This window comes from Colletes gigas, unplaced genomic scaffold (assembly GCF_013123115.1).
Source record: "Colletes gigas isolate AHSC1104 unplaced genomic scaffold, ASM1312311v1 Colletes_gigas_Sc00002, whole genome shotgun sequence".
Classification (NCBI taxonomy): Eukaryota; Metazoa; Arthropoda; class Insecta; order Hymenoptera; family Colletidae; genus Colletes; species Colletes gigas.
In genome coordinates, this window is record NW_025106631.1 from 8,097,400 (window position 1) to 8,112,029 (window position 14,630).

General features: G+C 32.9%; 1 protein-coding gene across 5 annotated transcripts; it reads right to left on the reverse strand.

The window, feature by feature from the left end:
• Positions 1–746: 746 nt before the first annotated feature.
• On the reverse strand, positions 747–12,918 carry LOC122400979. Of its 5 annotated transcripts, XM_043402826.1 has the most exons (19): positions 12,780–12,918; positions 12,480–12,579; positions 12,020–12,293; positions 10,357–11,936; positions 8,607–9,278; positions 7,997–8,528; positions 7,668–7,688; positions 7,354–7,578; positions 6,994–7,180; positions 6,652–6,915; positions 6,207–6,559; positions 5,738–5,987; positions 4,567–4,872; positions 4,094–4,480; positions 3,765–4,026; positions 3,483–3,695; positions 3,266–3,406; positions 3,034–3,140; positions 747–2,932 (listed from the first exon to the last, which is right to left on the reverse strand). In XM_043402826.1, exons 3-19 carry the CDS (start codon positions 12,280–12,282, stop codon positions 2,681–2,683), a joined length of 6,015 nt encoding a protein of 2,004 aa, XP_043258761.1. In that variant the 5' UTR covers positions 12,283–12,293; positions 12,480–12,579; positions 12,780–12,918; the 3' UTR covers positions 747–2,680. The 5 variants fall into 5 exon arrangements, with proteins under 5 accessions (XP_043258761.1, XP_043258770.1, XP_043258744.1 ...); XM_043402835.1 differs by having other exon boundaries at positions 7,997–9,278; positions 10,459–11,936; XM_043402809.1 differs by having other exon boundaries at positions 6,994–7,168; positions 7,997–9,278.
• Between the last annotated feature and the right edge of the window lie 1,712 nt (positions 12,919–14,630).

Sequence of the window (14,630 nt, forward strand, 5' to 3'; positions counted from 1 at the left end):
ATGTTTTGTATAGCATTCTGTAATAGTTAGGGGTAAAATATACAATACATAAGGTTCTACCACAGACAAGATATACGAGTAGACCTTTCACCACAGACGAGGTATACCTCGTCTGTGCTTTCACCTTATAGACTTTCGCGGCCCAATCTGACTGCCATACCGACCTGAAAATTCGGAGATGATTTTAGCGACCTCCTCTCATGGATGGCGGTCAGTCGAGGAACTATTCACTGAATTAGTATTGATAGCCAGACAGCTGCAGTGTGTGCGTAAATACATGTCAGTTCACTAAGGAAGGGATTAAAATTATTGGTAACGTTGTAAGTGACACGAAAATGGTAATAGGGCTTTAGAGTCCCATAAAAATGGGCCGAAAAAATACATTGGGTGAAAGGTCTACTCGTATACCTCGTCTGTGGTTCTACTATTGTATTTATGATCTTATGGTTTAGATACATATACAATATACATTACAGTTTTTCTCACTATTTAAATAATTAGGTAAAAAATAAACTACGAATGTATTGTATAAATTACTTTTAATTAAAACGTTTAAGAGTATTTGTTGACAATACTTTTCATAGACATTATTAAAAAGCTGCCGTTCACGCAACTGCGACATTCCGTCTTAATCCATGGAACCATAATTTCCTTTCTTATGTGCAATAATTTAAAATGATTGAAAAACGTATGAAAAACATTCAGATACTATGTAGTTCCATAGAGATGTATAGGTTTTGGTTCTTGGGCTAGATTATTACTTTTGGACAAGTGTTGTTTCATTAAGTCACATACCTAAGCCATTCGTTGAAAATCAACTACAAAAACTTATTGTAAATCAGTCAGTTTTTATCAAACGTCTGCTCCTACAAAATTGCCATACTATTTAAAAACGAATTGCAGGACGTTCTGATCCTTGACAATTTTTTCATCCATTGACCATACGTATTTCGAAACATATTTAGATTTACCCTGAGACGCAAGAATTTGTTAATGACTTGTTTTTTTTTTTTTTTTTCGAATTTAGTTCCCACATTTCGTTGTACATAACAACGGAAATAACAAGTATTAATTGTTTTAAAGGTATTGTGATACGTAGTACTGTTAAAAAATGGAGGACCTTTGATAAACGCTTAAGTTAGGAAATGAGAAACTATTTTCTATAAAGATATTATGACACTATAGTTATGCCTCTTACACGCCTTACGTCATACTCATTTTTTGTAGATTACAATATTAGTGATCATTCATTATGTAATATGTACAATATGTATCAATGTCAAATACTTTGCTCGTTTAGTTGTTTTATGAAAAAGAAACATGTTCTTCGTGAAAAGAACGATATAAAGAGAAAACAGAGTACCTAACATTGTACAAAATCTTTAACATGTTTATAAATACGTATACGTACGATGAGGTACGTTTGTCGTCTACATTATACCCAAGTGGGTCCCGTAATTACTTGAATAAACATTTAGTACGCGTTCTCGTTTGGTTACTAATCTTGTATTCATATACATTATTTAATACACAATGTATTCATAGAATATTCACGCATGTATAGGGACATCGCTCGAAGCAAAAAAGCTTCTGTAGTATTTGTTCTACTCGTGTAAGAATAAAGATAAAACTATAAAATCGCATGGAATGTCTAAAGTATACAAAACGCTGAAGAAATTCATCACATAACTTAAAAATTATCGTCACAATAAAATCGACGTTGTGCGGATTTCTATTATTTGATACGCATAATACAAATTTCGTACGATTAAAAGAAAAATTTTAATATATAAAAAACGGTGGTACAATATGATTTAATTAATACTTCGTTCGATATAAATAGAAAAATGCGATAACTTGCTGGTGTTATGAAATATAGTCTGAGCAAATTTAGATGGAATAAATACAGATGAATAGAATTATTTTATAGTTCGATCAATCTACAATGGAATTTATAACACACACCGTATTGATAATTACAAATTCGTTGATAGTTCAATGATGTACATACTAAAGGACAGTCATTTTCTTCCAGTAATAGTTTGCGCTAGAATCCTATTTTACTAGCATTTGTATTATCCGTTATGACAAATTGTTATTACACGATTAAATCGATAGTAAAAATAAATACAGAAACAATGTATTCTAGTAACATGAAACTGATGCCATTACAAAGTATATACTTACAATTATAAAAAAAGAACTATATAATCAAAGTTTTATTACAATTTACCTAAATGGCTTGAATATTATACAATACATATCACTTGCATACGTCTGGCATAGTAGGCATGCTTTTAGAATTATACATGCCTTTTCCTCGAACTGTATTCATTGTCGCTTCATAAATATTAATAATTAATACAAATACTACAAAAACAATGAAGCAACATGAATACAACGATTATAAATAAATGCAAAAATGTAAAGATCAAAATTTTATAACTCAGTATAAATAATTAAAGTTTAAGATTTCGGATAATAAGAAATCCGAACGAGAACATTTACTTAACTTGTGACTGCTTATACGCACTAGTGAATTAAATACAGACGGAAGAATTGAAAAATACATTACGGATATCGCTGGAATATCGTATATGAGACTTCCATATGTCATCGACTCTTTGTGCAATATTATTGCATTTTATGAAGTACACAAATACATAATTCTATGCAAAAATTATTTTTTCCTTGCAGCCTTTTCTGCTTTTCGTCGCATTCGTTCGATTTCTTTTCTCTCTTTACGCTCCCGGTCTGCCTGTGCTCTAAGCTCTTTTAACTTTCGCTTCAAATGTGACTTTTCTTCGCCGTAAATGCCAAAAGCTTTGAGGTCTCGCGACTCGAGTCGCAAAAGATTTCCACCATTAATTCCAGTTTCCAAAAAGCGTGGCGCATAACGCTCCAAACCAATTCCTGATAACCACTGACACACCTAACACCATTTTTTGAATTACAAAACGTACACAACGTTTTTGAAAGATGTTCTTCAGTTTCGTAATTGTATAAAATTTTAAATGATAAGAATAAACTTACTTGTTCCTTGGACCAATCTGTGACTGGTGCATTCTGCCAAAAGTGAGACTTCTTGTCACCTAAACCAAAGTCGCCTGGATGAGGAGGCAACCAAACTTCGCTCGTATCTAGATTTGTAACGTTGTTTATACATAGGAGGGGTAAAATTATGATAAATAAAACGTGTAAACGATTAAAAATGGGGGTTAAAAATTATATACTATCACGATCGTATCTTGAACACTTGCATTACCTGTTTTCGATGGACTAGGATCAACAGCAGGTGGACTCACAGATCCACCAGAAGATAGACTGGAAGGTGAACTACCTGGATGGTGCCAGGGTGTAGCGCTGTTACCAATGATATTTGTCGAAGGAATAGTGACTTTTTTTACTGTAAAAATAGATAACGCATCACAAAGAATCTCATTAGTTTTAATATTGACCTATTAATATAAATTGTCAGTTACCTCTTTGATTGGCCTCGTTTACAGCTTGCCGTATTTCTTCCACTAAATGATGGGTAACCAAAGCTGGATCATTATTATGCGGATTATTTAAATCACTAAAGTCTCCAGAACTCTCCCTCGATGATGACATATCATTTCCACCAAGCCGTCTTTCTCTTTCCGCTAGAACTTGCTTCAATTGTTCTGCTAATGATGCCGGTGGTCCGGTTAAATCTAAGGATAATTAGTAACAATGTCATATTTGAAAGTTTTACATAGATTCTTTGTAGAAGAAGAAAGTACTTTTTTGGGATTGTGGCCAACTTTGTTCTGTCATAGCTCTGACTTGCGAACTAATAGTGCTGTGTTGACGGATTGCCGTCGGATGCGTAGGTTCCATATGTTTACTTTTCAATGAACTAATCGAAGAACTACTGGAATAGGAACTCAAATTTGATTGTTTCGATGTCAAATCATTCGGAGACCTGCTACTTGTATCTTGAGAAAGAAGCTTCGAAGATGAATCCTCATCGGTATTGTCACCTGATTCGTCCAAACCATAGTCCTAAAGAATAATTTAATTCAGAAGATATTCATCCTTTCTGAATTTATTCTAAACAAAGCATACTTACAGAACTGCTATTACTAAGGCCACCAGATCGTTTAGGAAGTTGTCGATTTGCGAGTCCTCCTCTGCTAGCAAGTTCAGCTTTACTTTTCCCAGCAGAATTGTCGAGAAGTCGATGAGCAGGTACTGCTCGGTCTAATTCTTCCTTGACCGGTAGTGGAAGCGGTAATTTTCTCTCCACTGTTGCAGTTTTATCACCATCGTCGGGGCTACTGAGATCCGATGTTTCTGTGTCTGAAAGCTGACAGCTAGTTGATGAAGGAGGAGGAGGTAATTGACGACGCGATAATTGTGGCGTGACTATTCTAGTCGTTGTACCATCGTAAGGCAATCTCACTGGTAATCCAAACTTTCTTTGTGTATCGGTTAATTCCGCTTCTAGCTTGATTACCTGAAATTATTCGTAATTCGTCTTTTATTATATATATATTATATATATTATTCATCAAGCTTTTTTAATCATTCGCAGCAACGTACCCTATCTTTTAAACTTTTAACAAGAGCATTATATTCAGTGTCTTTCTCTTGTAACGACTGTTGGTAGAATTCATCACGGGCCGCAATATCCGCGCGTAATTCGCGTGCAGCTCTCCTTGCTCGTGCATATTTTTGTTGTAAAGCAGCATTCTGTGCTGTTGCTTGAGAAAGCATTTCTCGTGCCATTGCCAAATCCTGTCTAGCGGTGCCTAAGGCTCTTTCAGATTCATGGAGTCGTAAACCAGATTCGCGCAATTTCGCTGCATATTCCTCACTACCCGCCCCACTGTTTTCCAAGTCTACAAGCTACAAGTAAAACATTTACAATGAACTTGACTGTCCATAGAACGGCACAATTTAATTTAATAAAGCATATACATAAACGCTTGGAAAATACTTGGACATACAGTGCGTGCAATGATAAAAGGACAATAAAATAATGAGAGTATACATTAATTAAGCTGTGCAAAAATTTCATAAATAGAAGCATGTGATACACAGAAAAATGTCACAAATGAAAATCGATTATTTTATACATTGGAAAATGATTTCTTTAAGTAGAAATAGTAATATAAAGTTGCATCGTGAAAAATCTCGTGTGATTACCTTAGCTTTGAGCTTTTCCACCTCTCCATCTGCTAATGCTAGTTTATACTGACTCTGCAAGCAGCGAACAACGAACACAGTGCATAAGCAAAACCAAAAATATATTCACGCCTATAAACCTATGAAAGTGTGCTCATGTGTACATAAAATAGCAATATAATTTAAGTAACATATGTATATATACATATATACAATACCTTAGATTTACATTTTACACAGTAACATTTCATAAGAACCAGTAAGAATGAATATGGTACTAGATGTTCGTGCAATAATAAAGTAATGAAAAATATACTCTAATATAAAACCACTATTTTTTAACATATTTTTTGTCATATTATACTATCTAAACAGAAAAGAAACAAAATAGGAAAGACTACTGGATGATGAGTAATGAGACCCCAGTACACGTTTCTCATTAACTATTCATACAAAAATAAAAAAAGAAATTACGAATACGAAAATCTTTTAACTGAAACATTTCATTACTATGCATGTAATAGACTAGTTATACTACACACATTTCTTATATTACACATTTTTCTTATTGACAGGAGTACGATACCTCTTGTAAAAGCAGTCTTAAACTGTCAACGTCACTTTGTGTAGTCACAGATGGTGGCATAGATTGACTGATGATAGGAGATCTACTCCGTCCAGAAGCAGACAAGTAATTTTCTATGGGACTCTGAGGCGGTTCCCCTTCAGAACATGATGACATAGCTGGAGAGCCTGGTATTGCACTCATACTTCCAACAGACACATCCTCACCACCTCGTTGACTATCAGGCGAAGCATCCGAAAAGTTAAGTTTTCTATACGAATAACAAACAACACGTTTATGGTAGAATATTTACTATAATTTTCAATATACTACAAGATTATAAAAGGAGTCATTTCCCTCAGTACTCCAAGAGGCCTCGAGCCTTCATTGAAGTGGCCGCAAATTATCGTCATAGACATTAGCGAGCAAGGATAAACCATCATCGGGAAATGGTTTTAAAAAAACGTAACATAGACTTATTCGGCCATACCTTGCAGAGTTAGCTTGTTCCCTTTCTTTATCTGCTTGAAGACTCTGTTGAATTAGCATGGCTACTTCCGAGTTTGCGTCGCGTTCTCTGCCAATCACAAAACGCACAAGACCTGAAGTATTACGAAGAACACTGGCTGCATAAGCTTGTGTAACGCCAACCAAAGATTTTCCATCCACTTCAACGATTTGATCGTTTACTTGTATTCTGCCTTCCCGTGCAGCCGCGCCTTTCTCTGTGATAGTTTTTACAAATATGCCCAATTTTTCAAGTCCTGCATCCGCACCAACTCCCATTCCAATTATACTTAAACCGAGACCTTCTGGTCCTTTCATAAGTTCCACTGGGAAAACCTAATAATGTTTTTTTTTTTATTAATCGCGTGTATATGTATATCGAAGTATACATCATGTTCGTTTGTACAGTGATAATGTTAAATAACTACCTCCATCTTTTCCACTCGTCTTTCAAGCTCATATTCTGCGCTTGCGGCAACAGGATCCACGTCTTCATTTCGACGATCATACTCGTTCACTGAATGCGTCGAATAAACTTTCATTGGTCCCGTGTCAAATGAAACTTTAGTCATTTTTTTAACAGGTAAATTTGTCGGATAATCCTCTTTCTCCTCGTCCGATTCTGGTATCCCAGCAACTTCCATCCAAAAATGACCGTCTTCAAAATAATGTACACCATTCTCCACGAGCACCTGAACGAATATTACCGTGCCAAACATATCTTTCGAGTAAATTTAATTAGAACAGATTTTATCGACTTGCGATCTTACAACTTTGCCAGGCGTTGGTGGAATATATTCATCTTGATGTTCAGTTTCAGTGTCGTCGTTAGTTTCGTGAGTATAGTTCAAACTACTAACAGATCCTAGCAGACCACTTTCACTGCCCGTTACAGAACCCACACGACTCTCCGTTAACGAATCAATTGTTAAATCGCTACGTGATCTATGGGACAAACTAAAAATCGCAAAAATTTAATTTATATTTTTAAATAAAAAATCGTATCACACTTCTGTGCTAAGTCAGGTCACGCATGTGCAATTAATGAAATTAATCGAACTAAATACATAGCACAAGCTGCAAAATATTTTTATACAACGTAAAAAACGTAAAAAACCAAACTGATTCACCTATAATCATTAGTGGTGCTATTAATAAGACTGGTATCAGGAGCAGACAGGACATCAGACAGCCAATCTGGTGTATTATCTTGATCTTCCCTCTCCCTCTCTTTGTCCATTTCTTTATTTTTATCAATAGCATTTTCTTCGTTTACAGGTTCAGTATTTGTAGTAGGAGATAATAGTCTTGCTATTTCCTGTGCTTCCTCATCCGATAACAAAGCTGATCCTTGTCTAATTGATTATTCATATAATTCATGTTGTTCTTTCGTAATTTAATATCATGATCAATGAAGTAGACATGTAACCGTACAATGACTCACCTTATTTTTTTCTCTAGGATACTGCATTTCGTCCCAGTAGATTACAAGTTTGTTTGAGGTCACATTCAAATAAACACGAATAGAAGAAAATATTAGAATTTAAACTAAGGAAATAAAAGTTATTAAGCTGTTTGCAATTGCCATAAAATAATTTGCTACATAACTGGAATTATCATAATTATAAAATATAGATGCGTATGAAAAAAATCTATTTAAAAATCGTAGTGCATTATATTATATGGCTTTTGTTTATATTAACACAAATTGTATCGATTATTGTATACAATTTATATTTTGCAACATATAAACGTTTTAATTAATAAACTTACCGGGAACTCAGTAGGTTTTCCGCTTCGTCGGCTGTCATAGTATCTGGCGTTATAGGAACTGTTTGATTAACATTAGTTTTAGGAGTTTCCACTGCAGTCTTAGAGACTGTGTGTTCACTAACATCTTGTACATCCATTGCTGGTGCATATTCCAAATTTGTAACAGTCTTAGTGTCACTGGAATCACTATCTTCATAAAGACTACTTTCAGATATAACATGTTCATTCACTTGCTTCGTTTCTATATGTTGTTGAGTTGTAGGTGACACGCTTTGAGGTACATTAATCTTTTGAACAGCATTTGTAGAAGTGCTTTCCTGTAACCGTAATTTCGCTAATTGATCAGCTTTTTGTTTCTCCTGCTCCCAAGTTGTTTGAGGTTGATCTAAATCTTCTATACCCCTATTTAAAATATTGTTTATTGTTTGAGAATTAGGTGACGGTATTGTATTTCCTGCTAGTGTTATATAATCCTTTTGGCTACCGGTTCTTGACATAAATTCAGATGTATTTGCCGAGAGTACTGCTTCATCTAATTCCGATTCATTATTAATAGGTTTCTCTAATAAATTCTCACTACTTTGAGTATTTAAAATCGCTGAACACTGACTTGCATTTAAGATGGCTTTGTCCGTTTGATCTACTCTATTGTCAATTTCAGCAAAACTTGAACGTTTCCCAGATACTTCTTCTTTATTTTTTGCTAGCTTTTCTCGCACAGAAATTTTTATTTGATCGTTTTTGGCGTTAGATACAGTTTTCTGACATACACTTTCAGTAAATGTATGCCTTTCATTGGTAATATTTGATTTTGACTTATTATTATCTAAGACTACATTTTGATTTACTTCCGTGATCACTGAATTCGTTTTTGTATGATCATGATTACTATCTTGAGATATTTTATTATGGCAACTTTTTGTTGAATCAGTTTTTATCAACACATTTTCTTCTATGTTAGCTTTCATTTGAGGTTTACCTTCGTTATTTTGTGCAGAAACTTCTTGATTTTGTTGCATTTTTCTTGCATACGGCGAAGGTATAGGTATATCTTTGTGTTCTAATGGTGGAAATTCTTGATCTGAACTGACAACAGATGATGGCCGGTGTCCCAGACCAGCAGCTTGAAGATCAACACGTACATGAGAACGTCGGATAACTGTAGTAGTGTCAGATTCACTAAATCTTGAATTTTTTTCTGAAATATCCTTCTCAGGAATAAATTCTGTGTATGTTGCAGGCTTATCTTGCTCTTCAGGTTCCAAGTCATAGCTGTTACGACCTTAAAGTAAAATATTAGGATATCAAATTATATAATAATTTAAAATATACACGCAATAAAATATAAATGAATCAAGTTTCAAAAAAGGACACTATAAAATACCTCGACAATCAATGCAAAGTAGTCGTAGACACATGATACTTGTATATTTTGTGTACAGAGTAATAACCAATTTAAACAATGAAAAGTGCACAATAAGAGATAAAATTCTATCTTTTCTCACAATGGCACTATAAACGTAAATGTTTTGAAATATTTTACAACACTAGCAATATATGTAACCTTTAATAAACATGTGCTTGATACAACACATATTTTGCACAAAAATTTGTTATGCCATATCATTACGAAATTTGAACAAAATGACTTTCCAATAAAAACATCAATTATTAAGCACTAATATTGTAAAATATATTTTTTTAAATCTAATGTTTAAAAAACACATTAAAAAATATTAGATTGCACTTAAACTTCATTTACTTCATATAAAATTATTTTTAGTAAACCAGATTGATTTATATTATCATTTGTGTCCATTTTCTATAGATTCAGTTTCCACGAAATAAATACTTTGGCGATAGTAATTCATTTTTAATAAATGTTCTTTTTTTTTTTCTAAACACTGACAAAAAGATAATTGAAATTTGTAAAATACTTTTCTCAAGAAATGCTGTAAAGTACAACCAGACAGAGGCAGAACAGAATACACAGAGATTTCTATAAATAATACTGTTGAAACCGGTAGGAGGAACTAAGATCAAGAAGAGGAGGAAAAGGGGAAGGAGAAGAGTTTCCTCCTGTGTTTTTACTTTTTAGTATTTTGGCATACTGCCACAGTAAAATAGCAAAATTTAAATATATTATTACGGAATTATTTTCCAATAATTAAAATAAAAAACAAACTTCAATTATTAAATAGCAAGCTTAAAATAAATTTGTGTCTTTTGTATATATATGTTTCTAATTTCGTAATAACTTAAATAATCAAATGTGTATAAGATGTATTATAGTTGTTACATACGTTTATATAGATGTCAATTTAAACAATGTTACTGAGAATGGTTTGCAAATACTATACCCGATTGAAATTTTTCAGACATTTCCTTATCTGCCTTCTCTTCTTTACTATCCTTAGAAGGGGAGCTAGGGGAGCTCATACTAGAAGAAGCACTATCCGTACCTCCTGAAGGTGGTCTTAATTCCGGATCCGGAGATCTTGGCGGGTCTATTTTCCTTTCATCCATCACACTGTCTTTTTTCCTTACAGTATTTACACTTGGTCTGGCCCAGTCTGGTCTTGGATCAGGTCTAACGATTTCGTTTTTGATTTCTACATCTAAAACCTCTTTAGAATTCTTTAAGTTTGCTGCTTTTTTCAGAATTTCATCATTTTTGGCCAACCACTCGTTTCTCCATTCAGAAGTTTTTGGCGGCGAACGTATAGCATTCGAAGGATAATTTAAATATTCAGGCGTGTCAAGCAGGTCATTATCTTTCTTCGCCTTATTTTCATAAGCAATACTAGGAATATTCTCGATCGACATACTCCGTGTCGGACTAGATATATCAGAATTTCTTTCGTGGGAGGAAATATGTGATTTTGTTTGTGAATAAATATCAATACTTGAGCTCGCAAGGGCATTTTTGGAAGCCAAACCACTTTCTGTGTTGTTGAAACCTTTTGTATGTTGAACAGATGTGGTTTTTGATATGTCCACATTTCGCGAATGCGCTTTACCTGCATTATTCTTTTGTACAACTGCATATTCTGGTACAGACACATCTTGTGCCCTTTCTGGAGCAGGAGTAACAGCATTTTTTGGAACTTCTCGTTGTTCTTGGTTTCTTTGGAAATGTTTATTTTGTACATTTGTATTTTTTTGTACAACTGCATACTCTGGTATACTTGGTGAAGTATCAAAATATTTATTTATAGTAGCATACTCTGGACTACTAGGAAGATCTAAAGGCGATACAGCCGCGATGCTAGCTGGTCTTTCTTTTTTTGCATTCGAAGTAGAAGAATTTCTTGTTGGCGGTGGAGGTGGAGGTGGAGATATAGCAGATGATCTAATAGAACAAAAACTTGCAGATCTTGTTGCTGGATTACTAGAAATATCTGTCGGCCTTTTTATTTCATTATCAATGCTTGCTGAATTTTGTGCATGTCCTACAGGAGTAGTTTCAATGTTTACTTTATTTGCACTTTGATTTAAAGAACTCTGAACCACAGATCTATTTGGATCTGAATTGTATCTGCTTGGTCTAGTTTTAGAGAAATGACTAGTCCAATTCTTTTGCTTTTCAATTAACTCTTTTGAATTCAACCTCCTTTCTGGTTTTTCTGGTTTCTCTGGGCGATCATCTAACCGATTTTCTTTGCCATAATTTTTATCAAATTTCCCAAAACCTGCTCGTGATTTATGTTTATCTGGCACATTATCTAAACCATGATTGTGACCATTTTCAAAATGTCTTTCAGCATTCAAGGCTGGTACACTTGCACTCCAATTACTTAAATGATCTCTGGTTCCTGGAGGTGATGGTGATCTAGGACGAGGTGATCTAGCTGGGGATGTACAACCTGATCCAGAATTTGCTGAGCTAGAACGTGATCTTAATCCATGTAAATTGCTGGGTTTCGCAATTCGATCCACCCTAAACAGAAATTTTTAAATAATTTCACAACACAATTTATGCTTTATTCGTATTTGTTTTTCATTTTGTGCATATGCACTCACGGTTTATTTGGTTTATTCTCTTCTCCAAGTTTCTCAAAAAGTGCTCGTGCATTATTGAAACGGGCCACATGGCTTTCAGTTCTAACAACTGTGACTTGTGTAGGAGACTCTTTTAAAGGCACAGCTGGTTCCTTGAAACCATCTGATAGAATATTATTTGTTCTATGGTTTAAATTGTCCAGTTGTGGTTTTGATTGAAAGATGTTTGCAATGGCTGAAACTTTTGAGCCACCAACTCGTTTCTTTTCTTCCACCGTTGCCATGACTTATTTTCCTTTACAGAAAAGTAATATAAACTATTATATTAATTATACCTAATACAATCAACATAAAAAATCAATTATTTCATATATTATAGCTGTTTATAAAATATATAGTTTAACTTATTTTACTACTTCTGTAATTCAACAATAATTTATAGAAAGAAAAAAAAAAGATATATACTGAATAATATTAGTACCTGAATTTTTGTATATAAAAGTTATGAGAGTTTTAAAATCTGGTATATTTCAGCCCATTGTCATTCATGTATTTTTTTTATTAATCATTTTTTAAATGATCTGAAAAGAAAACATGGTAATAAGGTATAATAATAATGTTATTGATTCTACATAAAATAATCCAACAGTATAATTTGTTACTAGTTACAAATATTAGAATTATTTTGTATGTAAAATTTATAAACTTAATGTTTATAGTCATTGAACATTTATGTAGGTTATTACTGTCAACACTCAAAATACATCTTTGAAATACTAACTATGTTCTTTGGTAACATTAGTGAGGCATTTTATAATAAGATTACATTAGGTATATCTATCTCTGATTGTCTGAAATGATTTAAGTTAGACTTAAATGGAAGGCATAGTATACAGAGGTGGGGTCTTGTCTGGGCTTCACCCTCCTCCCATTGCCATAGCACACCATGCTCCTGCAATCAATACTTGAATCCTTTCTCTGTAGTTGAAGTATGAAAAGTGGAAGCATGCACATGTTATAATCTTATATTATATGACCTGTACATAATGTATAAGCCTTTGTAATAGTAGGTTAAAGTTAAATATAGCTTAAAATAAATAATGAAGCTAATGTAGCAAACTTTCTCTCATTTACACCATTTTTTATAGCACTTTAAATGTATCATTCAAAAACTGTATCTTTATTTTGTTACATTTAAATGTAAACAATTTTAGCTGCAAATCATTTGATAAATGAATTATAATTACGCAAATTAAAAATAGTTTTATAGAAGCAGCATTTATACTTTTTAATATTAAATAAAAAATATATAAGTTAATGATCAGTATTATTTAAATTTTTATTTAGAATTCATATTATACTGAAAATATTTTTAACTGGGTATAAAAATAAGATAATACACTTTTATGATTGAAATAAAATTAATTTAAAATAAATAAATCGTTATATTGATTATGAGATAATGTATGTTTATTATAGAATACCCATGTGAACCTTTTATAAACATGCTGTATTTTAAATTCTAATAACAATTGATAGATTGTCCATCAATCCTTTACATGTGACACCATGTATCAACTTTATGACATGTTCATAAGACAATAATTTCATTAATTAGATAAACAACGATATTTTCTATGTTTATAATCATATCAGTTTTATGAATTTTCAAGTTTACAATATTTCTCAATTATACTTAGGGAATTTAAATGCAAATAGATTGTAAATTTCCAAATACACTGATCAAAGGAATAATTTTTATTTTTTTATTGTAAACTTATAGTATATAATACTAGATTTCATGTTTCATATCATTGGATGAAAATGTCTAAGACTTTTTTCGTTAGATGGACTATGGAACTCTGTACTTCTAAGAATTTTTTTTATAATAGTTACGACACACGTTTGTTTTAGATTCGAAGATAAGAAACAGTAGATAAACGAAGTGGCTAACGTCATTCGAGGGATAAATGTACATCTAAGTTTTTAATAAATATCGTACATGTTCGAAAATAAAATCGTAACTTCAGATACTATAAGCGATTATAATAAATACATTATCAAAAATTGAAAATGTTTATAAAAGCCCAAGTAAACGTACGATGTATTTCGCCATTATAAGGTGCACGCCAGTGAATTTGGGCTTTGCAATAATTTTGCAATAATACTAATCATTAGAGAATCCTTTGTTCGACGTGCAATTTTACGATCGATTTTCAATTCACGATAGAAACAGCACACATATTCAAATGTAATTATTGTTAAACGAAATATGTCAAATTGTTTATAGAAAGCATAAACTAACCAGTGGTGTCACCATGTGCACGAAACCATTTTTCTTTATAAGTTGTATTTCCAATGTTTTTGTATCTTCTTCACTTCGATAAGTCGGTTTTTTTCATACGGAAAAACACATAAAAAAAAATAATTTCTTTAACAAATTCCGAATAAATACAATAAAACTATACATTCGTCTCTGTCAAGATCGCTTATATTCGTGACAGACGCTCGTTACCGCGAATTTTTTTACACTTTCATGTATAATAATCGACGCACGATAATCTTAAACGCGTGAACCGGTATCGTTTATAATTCTGATTTCTAAACAACCACTACTTATTTCCGACTTAAT